Source organism: Notolabrus celidotus, chromosome 20 (genome assembly GCF_009762535.1).
Source record: "Notolabrus celidotus isolate fNotCel1 chromosome 20, fNotCel1.pri, whole genome shotgun sequence".
In the NCBI taxonomy this organism is placed as follows: Eukaryota; Metazoa; Chordata; class Actinopteri; order Labriformes; family Labridae; genus Notolabrus; species Notolabrus celidotus.
Window position 1 is genome coordinate 18,091,151 of NC_048291.1, and position 21,115 is coordinate 18,112,265.

The following is a 21,115-nucleotide window of genomic DNA, read 5'->3' on the forward strand; positions in this document are numbered from 1 at the left end:
ATTTAATTTTAATTTTATGCTTGAGGGAGAGGAGAAGTTCTTCCATCGGCTGGTGTATCTCCAGCTGAGGGCCGTAGAGAGGTAAATCTGTTATTTACACCCACAGTAATATTATCATTAGCTAGTTAACAGTCAGGAGTAATTAATATACCTATACATTACGTTTATTACCGTGAAGTGACATTAAAGCTAGGCATAAAAACTATAGATTGGCATATGGTTAATGTCATTTAACTTTGACAATTGATTCATAGTTAAGTAACCCTGACCTTAATTAAATATAAAAATGTTTTGTCGTGAATCATCAAAACCAGATTGAGAAGACTAGATTGACTGTAAGTGGATAGATAGACAGATTTAGCACTGTCTATCAAAGCTCTAAAATTAACTAGAATTAATTTATTAACTTAAATTATGCAGCTATTTTTTAATTAACCATTTTCTTCTCCTGTTGTTCTTCTCCTGTTCTAATCTAGACCAGACACATGTACTGCAGGATCAACCTGGCTGTTCCTGTACTGGACACATGTTTTGGCCAGGGTAACACCAGGCCAGACTTCAGGCTGAGCAGAGAGTCTCTGGCAGTGCTGCTGGACCCCCTCCACCAGTAGCAGAGACAATAATAAAAACTCTTCTTTAGTAAAAGAAAAAATTCAGTCCCTTTTTGTCTCTGAAACATAACAATATGGCGATTTTTACACATAAACAATCTTGTGTACAAAATATGAAAATGTGCAATTCAGTCTGTAAAATAAATTAGATCAATAATATGAAATATAGAACTCATAAATAATCTTAACAATATAACAACACAGTAAAAAATCACAACAGGATCTCCTCTTCCTCCTGCTCACCCGCTGCGGCACTGGGCCCTGGTGTGTCCTCAGGCATGGAGGCAATTAAGACTGGGGGGCAATGGAAGACCTCTGTCCTAAAACCTCATCCATGAGAACAAACCAGGGCCAAGTAGCAGCGGTGGGCTTCCCGCTGACCCCCTCTCCTGTCCCTGGATCTTTGTATTCCTAAGTCAGAGGTATTCAATCATGTAATAAATCACGTCAACAGCAGTAATTTTCAGCAGTGTTTATTAACTTGCATGGGTAAAAACAAATATCAGGGTTTCCCCTAGAAAAGTTGTTAGGCCCGGTGGCAAGCTGGTCAGGGAACACACGTTGCACAAGTTTTTGGGTGTTATTTTGATGGGGGGCGGCAGCCAACTGTCTTTGTTACCGAGATGCTACATTAAAGCTGGGGTTGGCAGTCTCGGAAAACTAGCATGAATTTGAATGTAGCATGTCCTCATGACTCCGTCTAACCCCTCCCCTCCTCCCTCAGAGCTCCTCCAAAACAACCCCCCCGCTCACATGCACGACCGCCGCTGACTTGCGACCATATGATGGTGACTGATTCAAAACTGATCCTCACCAAAACATTATCATAGTGAAAGTTAAAAACACAAATAAATATGGCTGCTGTTAGTACTCACAACTGTCATTCTAGCATTATCCAGTCTTATCCATCATCCAGTTGACACGAGATCAGGAGAAAAGTTATAACACATATAATACCGTTACAACTCTCCTATTTGTTAAACGTATTCAGTGTAGATGCTCTTAATTCCTACAGTGTTGACGGTTAGTGAAGGCATCAGGAGAGGTGTAGAGTGTGTGAGCTGGAGAGAGGAGAGACAAGAGGAGAAGTTCTTCATTCATTCAAACTTTGATTGTTGTTTTGTTGGTTGTCGTGATCACGGCCGACAGTGACCGGTTATTAAAACTAAACGTGTTCACGAATCGGCTCGTCATCCCTACAGCGTCCGGACGAACGCTACAATACATATACATTTTCTGTAGGATTTAGTAAATGGCATTCATTCTTCTGCTTGTCAGAGCCCCGTGGTGAGAGCTTTTTAGACTCTGATCCGGACTACAGTCCTGAGCAAAGCACCTCATCGGGTCAGAGGGGACAGGCCTGCGGTCGAGCGAGAGGGGCAGTCAGTAGAGTCAGGGGAAGCAGCGGCAGGGGACGGAGACTCGGAGTGCACGCCGGGGAAATGTACGTGCAGGAGGCGAGCAGAACGGCAGGAGGGGTTTGAATGGTTTAAAATTTTGGCACCCAAAAAACGGTGATTGGTTGGTGTTTTCCCAGGTTTACTCTGGCTGTAGATAGCAGCTTTTCTTAGCTCTTTTTTAAGAACACACTATGTATTGATTGCCATCAGGACATAAAGATCATTTTAACCAGTATAACAAAAAGTGTATCTAAATCTGATTACCAACCCCAGCTTTAAGTCAGTGCTAAAAGCTGACAGGGATTTGAAAATATGACTATGTGATGTGAATGTTGCCATACACCTTTTCAGAAGTGTTCTGCTGATTTTCATTTTGCCAGCTCTGAAAAACAAAACATCTTAAAAAACATAGTAGTTTCAATATCATCATCCATGTCTGTATACACTTTATATATTTTTTTCAGGTTATCCCATTTGTTTTGGCCTGCTGGCCAAGAAACATGTTGTTAAATAAACACACATATGTGTGTAAATACTGTATATATACATATACTGTATATACATATATATATAATGTATTTTAACAGAAATATTAAGGTTTTAAGGTCCCTTGAAGCTTCACATATCTGGCGTTGGATGTTCAAAAGAGTAAAACCCAAATACTTACATTTAAAAGTGAATTCCACTCCGTTTCTCCCGCTAGGTGCCGCCATATTGAATAGTAATTTTCATGAATGAGCAGCGGCGCGTGAAGGATCTTGGGATATGGGAAGCCGCGAAGGATAGTAGCAGTGTGTCCTGCAAGAAGAGGGAAAAGAAGGCCGCATTTGTGGGCTGCATCCGGCTGTATTTGAAGGAGCCTTCGAAATGGGACAGCCTTCACGCAGCGTTTTGACGTAATCGGCCTTCAAAATGCAGCCTCCGGAGGATGTAGACCCTGAATTGAGACACAGCTTGAGAGAACACGGGGAAGTCTACAGAGACTGAGGGTGCATCTCAAAGCTCTAAACATCCATCCTCGCGTTGTTTCCTCGCGTCGTTTCCTCACGTCTTAGTCCCGTCCACCAGAGATGCGAGGAAATGAAACCAGAGGAGAGAGGAGATTTGTATTTAGATAAATGAGACGTCCTTTCCTCTGGAGCATCACATGAAGCAACGTCGGTTTGTGATGACGGCTTTAACAGCTGTTTGTGTCTGCACACATGTTCACTGTAATAACTCTGATAAATATAAACAGTAACAGAGCTCTGTCTCTGTTTACCTGTTTAACAAACACTTGCACATGAAGAGAATCTGCTCTCTGTTTATTCTGTCCTGAAGCATCACGGATCGATTTACTTTTAAAATGCTTCATTATTAAATTATTTATTACTTTAAGGGAAAATAGAAACCATGCAACTCTTTTCAAACCCCCTGCTCATTAATGAAACTATATTAGGTCGTTATTGCAAATGATAATTGGTTCTCAATTAACTCACCTGGTTAAATAAAGGTTAAATAAATTAAAATTAAAATTAACCTGACAGGAAATATAACAAGTGTTTTTACTAACAGACAAACTTTACTGACAGACTTCTCTTCATGAAGAAAACCAGAAAAAACGGGGAAACTAACAGGAGGAATAACTGATCATTAATATATATTCTATCTATGATATTAGACTCTATAACTCTATTTCGTTAGACAGTGAATCTGAAAAAAACAATCAGATTTAACATAATCCATCCGCTGTTGTATTGAATTTTATGATTTTGCGTTCAGTATTTTGTGTTTAAAACTCACATCAAACACTTTTTAATCTCAGCTCATCACATACAGACTGTTTAGAAACTAACGTAAGTTTCTGATCTGTTTCAGGGCACCCTTAGTGACTGTTTTAAGGTCTGTTTTAGGGCACCCTTAGTGACTGTTTTAAGGGCCGTCTTTTCTCTGTTATTAAACTCAGCAGATGTTAAGTTTCAGTTAAGTCTGAGCCGCTGCAGCGTCCAATCAGTGAGTGATATTTGATAAGGGGGCGTGTCTGTCAGAGAAAAGACTTCTGCGATCTCGTGTTTCCACGATTATCCCTCCTCCGATCAGTCTCCTCGCTCCTCACTCCTCTCTCCTCCAGCAGCGTTTAGAGCTTTGGGACGCAAGCTAAAATCACGTGTCAGTAATTACTTCCGGTTCAGCCGAGGAGCGAGGAGCGAGGAGAGAGCTTTGAGATGCACCCTGAGAGAACACAAGGAAGTCTACAGAGACTGAGAGAACACGAGGAAGTCTACAGAGACTGAGAGAATACTAGGAAGTCTATAGAGACTGAGAGAACAAGGGGAAGTCTACAGAGACTGAGAGAACACGAGCGTCACAGAATGACCTTGTGTTGAATTTAAAATTTAAAAGAGTTTTTTTCAGATTACAGTTGGTTTAGGCCTGTTCCTTAGTTTGTTTACTCTTTGTAGTAGAATTAGTGGGTGGCTGTGGAGCTTTACACCTCCACTCCACCTTTTAGACCGCAAAGGCCTTACATTTGTTTGTATTTGAGGATTTTAGGTTTCTTTTTGTTAGTGTCCCTGTCCATGACCTCTAACCTTCATGTCATGCGGCTTTCGGACACGTAACAGTCAATAAAATGTTTTTTTCAAATTGTTCCAAATACTGTTCACAGTCATTGCTTTTTCCATGTTTTAAAAATCGGGCGCAAAATTTTGACTTTTTTTCATTTTTTTCGGCTTTGGGAGCAAAAATTCATATTTGTGACAAAAAACTTTTCAAAAGGTCCGGGGTCAACAAAAATGTTTTTTTCAAATTGTTCCAAAAACAATTCACATTCATTGCTTTTTCCATGTTTTTAACCTCAGGCATAACATTTTCACTTTTTACATGTTTTTCGGCTTTGGCAGCAAAAATTCCAATTTCAGCCAAATTACTTTTCGAAAATTGTTCCAAAAACCATTCACAGTCATTGCTTTTTCCATGTGTTTAACATTAGGTGCAACATTTTCACTTTTTTCATGTTTTTCGGCTTTGGGAGCAAAAATTCCTATTTTAGACAACCAAACTTTTCGAAAGGTCCGGGGTCAACCTTTTTGTCAAAAAAATGTTTTTGTCAAATTGTTCCAAAAACCATTCACAGTCATTGCTTTTTCGATGTGTTAAACCTCGGTGGCAACATTTTCACATTTTTGCATGTTTTTCTGCTTTTGGAGCAAAAATTCCTATTTGAGACATCAAAACTTTTCGAAAGGTCCGGGGTCAACTTTTTTGTCAAAAAAATGTTTTTTTCAAATTGTTCCAAAACCATTAACAATGATTGCATTTTCCATGTGTTTAACCTTGGGCACAACATTTTCAATACATTTCATGTTTTTCGACTATGGGAGCAAAAATTCCTATTTAAGACAACAAAACCTTTCGGAAGGGACGGTGTCAACTTTTGTGTCAAAAAAATGTTTTTGTCAAATTGTTTCAAAATCCATTAAGAGTGATTGCTTTTTCCATGTGTTTACCTCCGGGTGCAACATTTTCACTTTTTTTCATGTTTTTCGGCTTTGGGAGCAAAAATTCCTATTTGAGACAACAAAACTTTTCAAAACGTCCGGGGTCAACTTTTTTGTCAAAAAAATGTTTTTTTCAAATTGTTCCAAAATCCATTCACAGTGATTGCTTTTTTGATGTGTTTAGCCTCGGGTGCAACATTTTCACTTTTTTGCATGTTTTTCGGCTTTGGGAGCAAAATTCCTATTTGAGACAACAAAACTCTTCGAAAGGTCCGGGGTCAACTTTTTAGTCCAAAAAATGTTGTTTTCAAATTGTTCCAAAATCCATTCACAGTGATTGCTTTTTTGATGTGTTTAGTTTTCACTTTTTTGCATGCTTTTCGACTTTGGGAGCACAAATTCCCATTTGAGACAACAAAACTCTTCAAAAGGTCCAGGGTCAACTTTTTTGACAAAAAAACTTTTTTTCAAATTGATCCAAGAACCATTCACAGAGATTGCTTTTTTTGATGTGTTTAACCTCGGGTGCAACATTTTCACTTTTTTGCATGTTTTTCGGCTATGGGAGCAAAAATTCCTATTTGAGACAACAAAACTTTTCGAAAGGTCCGGGGTCAACTTTTTTAAATGGACAGATCTCAGCGAGAGAACGCCAAAAGTGACAAAAAGGATCAAATGTATTATAATTTGCAGGAAACCATGAAGTTTGTGATTTTTTAACTGAATAGTATTGTAACATGGTGCCATTCATGAGATTTTGTGATAATTAAAGAAAAAAACACTTTGCGATAAAGTTGCTGTTAACACATAGTATGTGTGTCAAAACAGACAGATCTCAGCGAGAGAACGCCAAAAGTGACAAAAGGCATAAATTGTATTATGATTTGCAGGAAAACATGAAATTCGTGATTTTTTCACTGAATAGTATTGTAACATGGTGCCATTCATGATTTGTCACCCATAATTGAAAAAAACAATCACTTTGCATTAAAGTTATAAATTGCTGGAAAGCACGGAATTTGTGATTTTTTCACTGAATAATATTGTAACATCCCAGCTAGAAATTTTTTGTTATAAAAACGTTCTGAAAACATTACCAAGAATGTTCTCGAAATGTTCTCAGCGGGAAGTTTTCTTTAAGTTCCTAGAATGTTCCAGGATAACGTTCTCTCAAAACATTCTAAAAATGTTAGGTGACAACCCTCTTGAAATGTTAAGTGACAATATTGTTAGAACATAATGCCCGAATGTTCTCAAGAATGTTCTGAGCGGGAAGTTTTCCTTAAGTTCCCAGAATGATCAAGAATAACATTCTCTAAAAACACTCTATAAATATTTTGAGTTCACCTTCTGAAAATGTTAAGTTACAACATTGCTAAAACATTATTTCCGAATGTATCTAAAACATTTTTCAGCTGCTTGGTTTTTCTTGTTCCCAAAATGGTTTAGGATGTTACAAATACAAATGGACGCAGTAGGAGAGAAACAAAAGTTCAAACAGATGGCTCTTTTCTTTATTTTTCAACATGAAAGTTTGTAGCTTGTACTTGTACCAGTACTTTAAAATGAACTAAACTAAATTAATATTCTGCCACAAGAAAAAAAAAAAAAAGATGACATGCGTTTTCATATCACCAACCTCTTAATATCACATAATAACGTGATTTGAAAAAAAAAAAAAAGATGATATGCGTTTTCATATCACCAACCTCTTAATATCACATAATAACGTGATCTGAAAAAAATAAAAAAAGATGATATGCGTTTTTATATCACCAACCTCTTAATATCACAATAACGTGATTTGAAAAAAAGAAAAAACAATCTTAATTTATTCTGAGTCTGAATAAAGTGTGGGAGTTCTGCTCCCATCAAGTTCTGCTTCATTTTCAGTAATCAGTCCCCCTGCATTATTGTCCTCAGTCATGGATGGTCCACTTGCATCATCCACCTGCATTGTAATAAAATTGTATTTAAAATCAGAATAATTTAGAAATGATCATTAGTCTTTTTGGTAAACATCTAAATTATAGGCCACTAATTACACAGTAATTACTGGAAATACCTAAGTAATTCAAAGTAAAAAAGATTTATATCAAGTGATAGCATTACAATTACTGGTACTGGTAAGTAAAAAAAGCACAGAGTCAAATAACTGAGTGACTCCCAGTGCAGGCTCACGCCTTACTGTGTAATTAAAGGCATTTCATTTCAAAGGAACTGGGTTTTTTCCCAATGAAACAAACGCATTACACTGACCTGAGTCCTTCTGTGGGGAGCATATCTAAGGGTATCTGATATGCAGCTTTCGATTGTCTTCTGCAGGGTCTTGGAATGGTTCTTCTGGCAGGCCTCTAAAGATAAAGACAGACAGAAAAAATAAAGGTCTTTGAAGAAGTTGATTTTGGCTCAGTGTTATTCCAAGGACCTGTCAAGGAACAGCCATCTTGCAAACAGGCAATTCAAGACGGCTTCATCTGTAGCTAATGATAGAACAGTACTTGAAGTACCTGGGCAAAGTATTATGTCGCGTTCACACCAGACACGACGATCACGCTATTCGCACGAATACAGATGCGAGAATGTTTTGTGTTTACTCGCTCTATTCGTGCAAATGACTCGCTCAATTCACGTGTCACAATCGCGTGTAAAAGAGTGCCCATGATGCAAATTTCCGCACAAGGGAGGGGGGTTCCCACGCCACGCTAGTCTGTTGTTATCAAACAAGGTTGAGCTCGCAGACATTGAATGGGGAAGCCGGTTATGCTAAAGGGGGCAGTTTTTCACAACTCACCACATAATCCTTCTCCCTCTCTGTCCTCACACTGAGCTCCTGTTTATTCCTGATCCCATAAAAACAGGTAGAGTCACAAATTTCAGGGAAGCTGCAAAGAGATGGAATCAATGTGTCCCGTATATTCCAGATGGATGAATCTCCACTGGTCCATACGTCACACACCACACGTCACCGGGTGATCTGCATGCTGATTGGCTATCGCAGCGCGTACTAAAGTAAGAAATGGGTGAAAGTACAAGTATTCCAGAGTGTTTCTGGGAGGGATCTAAGGTGTCAGGCAGTTTGAAAAATTATGTCCAAATAGGCACTGTGCTCACTGATGTTTTTTTTGTTTCTGTCCATCAGTCATGTAGAGCCATCAAAAGTTAAATGATCTTTGTTTGGTCTCAAAAGATTGCAGTTAGGTGAGTAGAAACATAAAAGCTATACTAAAAAAAACTTACTGACTATGACTGGATATATCGCCAGGTCCTGGAATTTTCTTTTCCCCTTGCGGCCCTTCAAACTGTAGTTTGCCCAAAGGGCATTGGTTCCAATCCTCCTCATAATTCGTCTGACCGAGTCACCGGGTGTTGTACCTCCAAGCAGAGACAGGTAATCGACCTGAGAAGAGAAGAATGAATGAATGAATGATAGAATTGCAAGTGATTATTATTCTGTAAAAAGCAGAGTGCTGCAAGATGAATTTTTAAGTACATAAATCTTTGATTGCGATTCAATCAAGTGTTTAAGTCTATATTCACTATGAAGTGGCTGTTATGCACATACAGCAACATCTATTTGCATACCACTTTCTTCCTGTGAGCTGCATCATTTAGTCTGTCACAAACTGCTTCAAGTGCTGCTGCAGTCTTTAGTGGACTGGTGAGCTCTTCAATCTCAGGGTCAGCAGACCTCCCATCTTTCATTAAAATGGTCTTTATGGTAGCAAGAGAATCTTCAATCTTGTCCAGCCTCATAAAGATGGACCTCACATACGGTGGTATGCAGGAATCATCTAAGACATAAGAATACACAATTAATTTGTAACAAGTCATTCTTTTATAGTCTTCTTGTCTTTGGCAACTTGGGCTGGCGGTATAAACAGAAATTAAATAGATATTTTTACACAATATTTACAAAGTGATTTTTGATGAATAATCATCAGTTATGTGGATGTAAATGAGTAAGTGGAAGAAGTTCAGAAAATGCAGCCTTTAAAACGAGAAGATTTTACGATTTTAGATTATTGCAATATTCAAAATCTAGGAGGATATCTAGTAATACGATATTGATACATTGTCAAGCCTTTCTAGCAAAATGGCACATGGGAAATGTGTGTTATATATTAAAAAGCAAGAAAAAAACAACTAGTTGGTGTATTACAGTAGAACCTCATAACTCTTTGGAACCCTGAAATGTTCACAACTCTAAAAGTGACACCAAAAAACACAAGATATACTAAATCAAATACTTCTTTCAGTTTCACAGTTGTCATTTTGTATAATTCTTTTTGTGTGAATTATGTATACTTCCGGTTTCAAACCCTGTTTGAAAGACCAGAATTTCATATCTCACTTTGAGACTTTCATGGTCATGATGAAGATGCCAACCTACTTTGATCGCTTGGAGTTGTTTTCGAAGTGCTGATGGGGGAGGGACCTACAATTGGAGTGCTGGTGAGGGAGGGACCTACATATGTGCAAAATAAACAAGTTACAAGTTGTGTACAAGTAGTTTTGGCACCATATGCAAGTTGCTTATTAACTAAAGGCATACCTTGGCCACTGCTCTGCAGCGCATTGAAACTGCTGGTTCCTGTGGGATAAGCTTAAAAAACAAACAATATACAAATAACATATAACAACATTAGTTACAAGTTAAATCAGTGATCTAAGGATTCTGAACTACAAGCATTTGAGACAGCTTCCACTAGAACAGGGGTTCCCAAACCTTTTCATGCTTGGACACACCTAAAGGGACTGTTTTTATCTCTAAATATTTAGTGAGGTTAAAACAAGTTGCCAAAAAAGAAGTAATGATTTCAATGCACTATCAATAGTTGTGATGAATTCTATTGGCTTTACAGTACATTTTGTTGTAAAACATTCTGACATTCAATACAAGAGCTGTTTCTAAGCATTTTCCTAGAATACACAATCAGGTTATTCACAGGCTCTAAAAACATGATAAAGCTAAGATTGATCACACTTTCTGTGTGCTCCCTTTTGCTTTTGGAGAATGATTTTGTTTTTTAGGCTGCACATAAGCTGCTCTAAGTTTTAAATATGTTGTTGACAGGTGGCTATCAGAGTTCAAGGTGGCAATCTTGAGTGGTCAAGCTTTGACCTGACAAATACTTCTCAGAGGACTACAATACAAAGCAGCCATTGGAAAACAGACTCCAAACAAGTGTGCAAACTGCAAGTTGGGTGCCTGCCCTTATCAGTACATGAATGATAAAGTAGTGACCTTCCATGCCGCGTGTGCTATAAAAAATATCTGTGCAAACTCACTTGCTCCTGCAATGTCATTTAAAAAAAATGAAGCCTCAAAATACAGCAACTTTCATGCCAATTTTTTTTTAAAAAGCTGAAGCAAAATCAGGCATTTTAGGCCGCAACAATCACAAAATCCTGGAGGGACTAATTAAGGATGGGGCTGGATACCTATATATGCTTCAGCTCCAGATGGATATTATTAAAAGATGACAAGGTTATATTTATGTGTTGAAATCCAAACTTACTTGAACTATTCTCGTCATCTCCGGCTGAAAATAAATCCAGTGATGGGTTGACTAGAAAAACAAGGTCACAGAGAGTTAGAACGTAAACACCGGTTTCACCAAAGATGCTTTCTTCATTTTCATAAATATTTTCAAGTGTTAAACAAATAGGTGTGTTTGGCGATGGCAATAACTTAGCAACATTCCGAGCTACTGGCTGTTGAATGTTTTACAGTTGATTCCATTTTCATTGTCAAATTTGGTGATTCCACCTTACAATGGCATAAGCCTAGATTAACTGCATGGTTATAGACTTAATTTATGCATAATAAACGGGATATAATATTAATATAATATTAAAATGAATAAGCACTGAAGTTCAAATGGGATTATAAAGGAGGATTGACAGCCCAGACCTTATGGTAACCCAGTAACATTTACTTACAGGAAGGCATTGTCGGCATCTGTGGCACTGAGATAGTTCTTTTCACTCGTTTGGCTACAGGTTGATCTATTTCGGTATCTGATGGAGAGATATTTAAACATAGGTCAGGTAAGAAAGTACAGCATTGATAGATAAATATTTTCTATACAGAGATATTTTCCACACAATCAAGCAATCTTACCAATTTCATTTCTTACCAGAATCTTGGTACCGCACAGGCGCAACAATCTTCCTGCGGGAAATTTCCTCCTCCTGGTCACTCTCTAAATTTGACGTGACTAATGCTTCGTTGACCTTTGCTCTGGCCTTTGTGTATGTGTCTACAAAATATGGGTGAAAATCAGAGCTGAGAGACATATACACACACATTATTTTTTAAATAAATACACATAAATACATTCATAAATGCATTAGGGCTGTAAAAATGAACATATCAAATTAATTTTGTGCTCAAAGATACAAAATTTAAGCTGGTTCTAAAATAGAACAATGATTTATTGAAGATGTACTGTCGCAGAGTATTGCTCCACAGAAGTGCAGCTGTACCTGCACACACTCTACTACAATGCAGTTACCTGCCTCTGCCTCTTACCTCTGTGGGTCAGAAAGAGCCCTTATAAGGTAAGACTAAGGTCAGTTTTCCAAAGTATTCAAACATGTTTCCCTTCTCTCCATTTCAACCCTTTCGGTCTCCATTTGCAAACGTTATTTTTCTGTACTCTGGTTCATACAAGGGATGACATGAGATCAGATTTTGGTGTTCACAATTGTTATTATCGACACTATGAAGCTACTATAGACACTACAACTACTGTGGCTGCTCTAAGCAGTCAGGGTTCGCGACCAGACCAGAGAGAAAGTCTAGCCAAAGTTTTCTAGTGGTTGTAAATGTTACGGGCTTTTTGTCTCAGGCTGTAAATGTGTTAATTTATGCTGTAAAAACAGTTTGCATTTTAAAAAGGTATTTGTTTGCTTAGTTTTGTACATAAAACGGTATAATACAATACCCAACCTGTGAGTTTCAAAATCTTGATTTTATCCTTGGTCCATCGTTCTTGGTCCGGGATTTCTCTCTTCTTGATCTTCTTGGTCACATTGTTTTCTGGTTTTGGCCAGTAGCAATACACAGCCTGCAAAAAAATTAAAAACAAGATGTTACGCATGTAAAGAAGTTAAGTTTATTCATATAGCACCTTTGACAGAGCAAAGTCACAAAATACTTCACAGGAGTAAATAAGTGACTAAAACTATCAAATATAAACCTAAAAAAAAACACAGATATAAAAACATGAGAGGCTAGACAAAGGCCAGTCTGAACAGACAAGTCTTTAGCTGTTTTTGTCAAAGTGTCAGCAGAGACTGCTAATCTGAAGACCAGTGGAAGAGTGTTACACAGTTTATGAGCCACAAGCCGCGCTAGCTGCTACAAGCTGCAGTACAAGTTTACATTATATTTTGCATCAATAAATTAGGATTAGGAAACACCTTGTTTATAGTCTGAATCCAGCTGGTTGGCACAACATCCACTGTGTTTGTTTTGAGGAAGATCACAACTGCAAACTGTTTTGTGTTCTGAAAGAAGAAAAATAAAATAATGTCATATTCCATCTCCCATGCACAATCCCAATTTAAATGAATACATTATTTAATATACTTAATTTAATAAAATCTCTCTCATCTGCACAATTGTGTTCAGCATAAGCCCCCTCTCCTGTATGTTCTTGGTGTTGAAAAAGCAGTGAACGACACTGAAGAGCAACGTTTGTTGGTAAGACGTCTGATGCAGCGTCGCGTGCACATTTTTCTTCCAATCTTTTTGCCCTTTTCCAGCGGGCTGAGTGTGTTCTCTCTGCCATCTCAACTTCCCTAAATTCTATACACCCCAGAGAATAAAAATAAAAATGTAAATAAAATAATTTTAAAAAGAAAGGCATACCAAGGCTGATCTGTCTGATTGGCTTAAATCCATGCTGTTGACACTGTAAAGAGAGAACACAAAAAAATGTCAATGAGTATAACATTCATGTAATTTAACATCAGTATGGTTACCTAAATAGTTGACCACAGTAATGGACAAAACTATATGACAACACATCCCAGACCAAGACTAAATTCTGTGCAGCTCTGCTGTTTGGGTAAGAAAGTGCTCTCATGAGGTCAGACAGACGAAGTTTTCAAAAATATTTCACCTCTCTCTTATTCAGGCCCTACAGTCTCCATGTGCAAAAGTTCTTCTTCTATATACTCTGGTTCATACACAGGGTGCGAACTCGTCACAGGAAAAAAAAAAGGTGACAATCACCCCCAATAATACATAATAATGAATAAATAAATAAATAATAAATAACAGGCTGAGAAAGGTTGATAGGATTACTTTTCTCTTTGCAACAAAACATACAAGTCTTCCAGCACAGCAGTTGCATATGATGTTGCTGTGTGGTTAAAGTTGTGTCTGGTTTTCTATAAAGAAAGAATAAGAAAATACAATCTGAATGAAGACTAACATATACATAAATTAATTTTCCCCCTAATCTATTAATTTTATTTTAATCATTTTATTTTTCTTTTACTAATTTTTAACTCTTTTCTGCACTGTTTTTTATTCTTACTTTCTCTGTAGAGCACTTTGAATTGCAATTGTGTATGAAATGTGCTATAAAAATAAAACTGCCTTGCCTTGAGTTACATGCACATTATCACCAACCTAATATAAACTAAACAGATGAAGGAATTAAATGGCTAGAATTACATAACTCATTTACAGCATCACAGAAACAAAACAAGAGCTCAGGTCATATTCAACACTGGGGTTCACTTCCTGGTATTTATTATTCTGGTTAAACTTCTCCCGCTACCAAACCGGCAGGATGCCTTTATTCTTAAATCTACAGGCATGCAATATACAGTCGCCTAATTAATGTTGCTTCAATCGTTTGTCGTTCAGATACACTTGACACTAACTATTTCAGCTCAATCAGAAAAAGACCCTCTTAACATTACCAGTAAGTAATAAGCGCATGTGGCGCAGATAACTCACAGATACTTGCAGATTACTTTGATGAGTCAGTCTTTTTTTTTTTTTTCAGATCTACACGAGTTACATGGATGACCAAGTTTAGGGTGAAAAATGAAAACGGAGAAGTTGCACCACTGCATACAAATGGCCTATTGTCCCCACAGTGTATTTGATCTTTAGTATAAACTGCTGATAATCCGACCCAAATAGTTGATCTGCAGCGTAATATAGTTTACTGCAGGACAGGTATAGCTCCATCTCTTCTATGGAAGGTGCGCGGTTGAGGGTATTTAGTACCAAGGAAAGGGCTGTCTGACAGCAATGCAGAGCGTCAAAATGTTCAAAATATAACGTACACTCAAACGGATATGCATTTTCCAGGATGGACCTTCTTTTAGGTGGCTAAAATACTTCAATACGTCCCAAACCGCAGAAAAAATAGCATCACACACTGGTAAAAAAGCTAGTAGAGTTGCTTCCTTCATTCTTGAAAAAAAACCCGACTTTAATTGATTACGTGGCAAGTAAAATATATACGTTCACTATTTATCCATGGCGGTGGATAAAAAAAGTTGATTTTGCGCCCAGCTTCCGAGCAACTTCTAACCATATGCTTGACATTATAAGAAAGTAGCTTGGGCTAGCGTTATCTTGCGGTCAACAAAGTAGCTTCGGCCAGAGTAACGTCATCAATTTAAACAGTTTATTTAATCGTATCATAGACTGTATAATCAAACCTTACCGTTATTAACCAGGATGTCCCTCTCTGGTGGAATCCACTGTACCTCGTTCCCATACAGCGCTCTCTCCTCTTCTCGCGCTTCAGGTTCACATCTCAGTAAGCCGTTAAACCGCAATAGCGCTTTTCGTGTCCTGCTGGCTGTGATTGGCTGGCAGCGGAAAGGTCAGAGGTTATCACCATTCCTCGGTTAGCTATTGGTGCAAGACTGAAATTTGAATTTTGGAATGCGCGGCTTTTAAAACTGCATACATCTCTCATTTTGCAGTTATGAAATGTAACTGAGTACATTTAATTAAGAACTGTACATAGATACATCTTTGAGGTACTCTACTTGAGAAAGCTACTTTATATATTTTGCAGGCAAATGTTTCACTCCACTAATTTTTTTTGATGACTTCAGTTAAAATATGTTTTGCTGATGTACATCACAGCCAAAGTAGCGCACTTATCAAAAAAATGCTGACTATCGGATCTGAATCGGTAGATAATTGGTCAACCCATAATATAAATAAATATACTATGTAAAATATATATGTAAAAGTATGCAGAATATACTTTAAGTTGTACTTTAGCTAGTTAAGCAGAGTTATTGCCAGAAAATGACTTCTGATTATTATAGTACAATAAATATACAACAATACATCAGTCTTTATTTGTATAGTGCCAATTCATAACAAATGTTATCTCAAGACACTTTACAAAAGAGCAGGTAAATAATCTAACTCTTTTTTATATCATATTTCAAAAGAGAAGGTGAAAGGCCTATTATGTTATATTAGGGAGTGACTGAAATGATATCTCAATATCATAGAGTGGACTGAAATGATGGCATGACTGTGGACATTGCTTTTACATTGCATATATTTAATAATTGCACTATGTTTATAACATACACATTATTTTCTGCTGATTTGTGTGTTTTATCTTTTCACTCATACAGCTTTAATGCTGTAATTGTATTTGTATGTGCTACTGAATGACAAAAATTTACTTCGGAATTAATTTAAGTATCTATCTATCTCTACCTATCTATTATCTACCCAGCATTAATCCACCATGAGCACAGCACTAAGCAACATTTAGCAAAGTTACATTGGCAAGGAAAAACTTGAAACGTCAAGCAGAACCAGACTCATTGGACTTGGAATGGGGGATAGAGGGAGATGCCGGAAGGAGAAGGATAGAGACAATCAGAGCAACAACAACAATAAATAAGATAGAATTTTAGCTACAATGTCAGTAATAATGGTAACAGTATGTGTATCAGTAACAGCTAGGTATGATAATAGACTGATCAGTCTCATATTAACATTAGCTATCAGAAATCTTAAAATCAGATATCTTAAGACTTTTATTCAAGTACTAACATGGGGGACTTACCAAAGTAATATTTTAAGACAATATCTTTACTTTTACTTGTATGACTTTTGGGTACTTAAGTAGTGAAATTAGAACCCATCTGACTTGGGGTTATTTCCAGCATGTCCTATACTTTCCTCAACTGAAAGGTGACCAGGCAGCATTATTACCAGTACCTAGACCTCTGGATGGACTGGCTGACATTATTGATATGATCAAACCTCCATGTGTGAGGCAAGGCAGATACACCGGCCTGCTCGCTTTGCTCAAAGAGGGGAAGTCTAGAGCACATTTTAGGCTGCTGCACCAAGGCACTTGGAGAGGGGCGGTACAGATAAAGACATGACCAGGTCTTGAGGGCAATTTCAAATTCCTGAAGTCACTGAAGTCAAGCACACCAAGAAGATTCAATCCTCAAAGCCAACCTTAGTCCAAACGGGTGAGCAGCCAAGTTGTCTGCAACAACAGAAGCAGGAATTCTGGCCTCTGAAAGAGACTGGCAGCTGATGGTGGAACTTTAGAGGTCGGTTCCTGTAGAAGATTGCCAACACCAACTTAAGACCTGCAATGTACTGGTGTCTGATTCCACAAAACAAGTTGTGCTCCTGAAGTTGACAGTACATTGGGAAGACCGCTTGGAAGAGGCATTCATGAGGAAGATCACAAAGTATGACCGCTTGATCAGAGAGTGCCGGCAAGGTGGCAAGATGCCTGCCACTAGAGGTAGGATACAGGGGCTTCGTAGCCCAGTCTCTATTCAGAGCCTTCAGCTAACGAGGCATACAGGGGGGGAGGAGGAGAAGAGCCATCCGCAATATATAATAATCACTGATGCAGCAGAGAGAACCTCAAGAGGGGAGAACCATGGGGGTATGATGTTGAAAGACCAAAAAACCCCAATTATTTCAAGAACATCACTAAAGATGTGTCCAGAGGTATCAGCAGATATATATAAGTCTTGGCTTACATTGGTTTTGGGGAGGTAACTTAGCCAAATTTTATTTAAAATACAGTATATATAAAAGTTCTGTCATATGTCATTTAAGGCCTTACTAACATCCTCATAACATCCTTTGGATGTTGCAGTAAAAATTTCTGTCCTTTTTTTTAATAAATCACATCACAGGAATGTTCTAGAAAATAACATTCTGTAGTCTGAGGCCTTAATAACATTCCAAAATCATTTTCCAAATGTTGCTTTGAGAATGTTCTTCCTCTGTTGCCATGTAACGTTGGAGAAACGTTCTAGAAAAAACATTCTGTAATCTGAGGCCTTAATAACATTCCAAAATCATTTTCCAAATGTTGCTTTGAGAATGTTCTTCCTCTGTTGCCATGTAACGTTGGAGAAACATTCTAGAAAAAACATTCTGTAATCTGAGGCCATAATAACATTCCAAAATCATTTTCCAAATGTTGCTTTGAGAATGTTCTTCCTCTGTTGCCATGTAACTTTGGAGAAACGTTCTAGAAAAAACATTCTGTAGTCTGAGGCCTTAATAACATTCCAAAATCATTTTCCAAATGTTGCTTTGAGAATGTTCTTCCTCTGTTGCCATGTAACGTTGGAGAAACGTTCTAGAAAAAACATTCTGTAATCTGAGGCCTTAATAACATCCTGAAAATGTTTTCAAAATGTTGCTTTGAGAATGTTCAAACTATGTTATATTGTTACATTGAGAGAACATTTTGTAAAGAACATTCTATAGTCTGTTATCTAAACAATGTCCCCAAAACATCCTCAGAATTTTACAGACAAAATGTTTTACCTTTGTTCGCATAACACATCACAGTAACGTTCTGGAAAAACCTTTTTGTGATCTGGGGCCTTAATAACGTCCCAAAATAATTTTCAAAATGTTGCTTTCAGAATGTTCTTTCTTTGATATCATGTAACATTGTGTGAACATTTCATAAAAAACTTTCTGTAATCTGATGCCTAAATTACATGCTTAAAACATTTTTTGAATGTTGCTATGAGAGTGTTCTTCACTTGTTACCAGTTAATATTGTAAGAACGTTTTATAGTAGAACATTTTATAACCTGTTTCCTAAAAAATGTCACCAAAACATCCTCAGAATGTTGCACCAAAAACATTCTTCCTTTGTTAGCAGTTAACGTTATTAGAACATAATATTAAATGATAAACATTCTTAAAATGTTCTTTTAACATTATATAAAGATGTTTTCTTTAAACTATAAACAGAACTTCTAGGGAATGTTAGCCAAAGGTCTGGGAATGCTCCCTGCTAGCTGGGATGGTGCCATTCATGAGTTTCCACCTGTAATTAAAGAAAAAAATCACTTTACATTAAAGTTACTGCTTACACATAGTATGTGTGTCAAAATAGACAGATCTCAGCGAGAGAACGCCAAAATTGACAAAAAGGAACAAATGTATTATAATTTGCAGGAAACTATGAAATTTGTGATTTTTTCACTGAATAATATTGTAACATGGTAACATTCATGAGTTTTCACCTGTAATTAAAGAAAAACAATCACTTTGCATTAAAGTTACTGCTTACACATAGTATGTTTGTCAAAATAGACGGATCTCAGCGAGAGAACGCCAAAGTGACAAAAAGGATCAAATGTATTATAATTTGCAGAAAACCATGAAATTTGTGTTTTTTCACTGAATAATATTGAAACTTGGTGCCATTCACGACTTTCCACCAATTGAAGAAAAAATCCCTTTGCATTAAAGTAACTGCTTACACATAGTATGTGTGTCAAAATAGACAGATCTCAGCGAGAGAACGCCAAAAGTGACAAAAAGGATCAAATGTATTATAATTTGCAGGAAACCATGAAGTTTGCGATTTTTTAACTGAATAGTATTGTAACATGGTGCCATTCATGAGTTTTCACCCATAATTAAAGAAAAAATCACTTTGCGATAAAGTTGCTGCTAACACATAGTATGTGTGTCAAAACAGACAGATCTCAGCGACAGAACGCCAAAAGTGACAAAAAGCATCAATTGTATTATAATTTGCAGGAAAACATGAAATTCGTGATTTTTTCACTAAATAGTATTGTAACATGGTGCCATTCATGAGTTGTCGCCCATAATTGAAAAAAAAACAATCACTTTGCATTAAAGTTATAATTTGCTGGAAAACACGGAATTTGTGATTTTTTCACTGAATAATATTGTAACATGTGCCATTCGTGAGTTTCCACCTGTAATTAAAGAAAAAAATCACTTTGCATTAAAGTTACTGCTTACACATAGTATGTGTGTCAAAATAGACAGATCTCAGCGCGAGAACGCCAGAAGTCACAAACTTCTTGCAAGTTATAATAAATTGTATCCTTTTTGTCACTTTTGGCGTTCTGTCGCTGAGATCTGTCTATTTTGACACACATACTATGTGTAAGAAGTAACTTTAATGCAAAGTTATTTTTTACTTTAATTACGGGTTGAAACTCATGAATGGTGACATGTTACAATATTATTCAGTGAAAAAATCACAAATTTCATGTTTTCCTGCAAATTATAATACATGTGATCTGTTTGTCACTTTTGGCTTTCTCTCGCTGAGATAAGCCTATTTTGACACACATACTATGTGTAAGCAGTAACTTTAATGCAAAGTGATTTTTTCTTCAATTACAGGTGAAAACTCATGAATGGCACCACGTTGCAATATTATTCAGTGAAAAATTCACAAATTTCATGTTTTCCTGCAAATTATAATACATGTGATCTGTTTGTCACTTTTGGCTTTCTCTCGCTGAGATAAGCCTATTTTGACACACATACAATGCGTAAGCAGTAACTTTAATGCAAAGTGATTTTTTCTTCAATTACAGGTGAAAACTCATGAATGGCACCACGTTGCAATATTATTCAGTGAAAAAATCACAAATTTCATGTTTTCCTGCAAATTATAATACATGTGATCTGTTTGTCACTTTTGGCTTTCTCTCGCTGAGATAAGCCTATTTTGACACACATACAATGCGTAAGCAGTAACTTTAATGCAAAGTGATTTTTTCTTCAATTACAGGTGAAAACTCATGAATGGCACCACGTTGCAATATTATTCAGTGAAAAATTCACAAATTTCATGTTTTCCTGCAAATTATAATACATGTGATCTGTTTGTCACTTTTGGCTTTCTCTCGCTGAGATAAGCCTATTTTGACACACATACAATGCGTAAGCAGTAACTTTAATGCAAAGTGATTTTTTCTTCAATTACAGGTGAAAACTCATGAATGGCACCACGTTGCAATATTATTCAGTGAAAAATTCACAAATTTCATGTTTTCCTGCAAATTATAATACATGTGATCTGTTTGTCACTTTTGGCTTTCTCTCGCTGAGATAAGCCTATTTTGACACACATACTATGTGTAAGCAGTAACTTTAATGCAAAGTGATTTTTTCTTCAATTACAGGTGAAAACTCATGAATGGCACCACGTTGCAATATTATTCAGTGAAAAATTCACAAATTTCATGTTTTCCTGCAAATTATAATACATGTGATCTGTTTGTCACTTTTGGCTTTCTCTCGCTGAGATAAGCCTATTTTGACACACATACT

General features: G+C 36.9%; 1 protein-coding gene across 1 annotated transcript; it reads right to left on the reverse strand.

Moving 5' to 3' along the window:
• Nucleotides 1–7,304: 7,304 nt before the first annotated feature.
• On the reverse strand, nt 7,305–15,314 carry LOC117832526. Its single transcript, XM_034711694.1, has 13 exons — nt 15,195–15,314; nt 13,373–13,415; nt 12,922–13,008; nt 12,449–12,566; nt 11,634–11,756; nt 11,437–11,514; nt 11,013–11,063; nt 10,046–10,096; nt 9,884–9,958; nt 9,076–9,284; nt 8,731–8,890; nt 7,750–7,844; nt 7,305–7,441 (listed from the first exon to the last, which is right to left on the reverse strand). The coding sequence occupies exons 2-13, from the start codon at nt 13,403–13,405 to the stop codon at nt 7,322–7,324; spliced, it is 1,200 nt and encodes a 399-aa protein (XP_034567585.1). The 5' UTR covers nt 13,406–13,415; nt 15,195–15,314; the 3' UTR covers nt 7,305–7,321.
• Nucleotides 15,315–21,115: the final 5,801 nt, after the last annotated feature.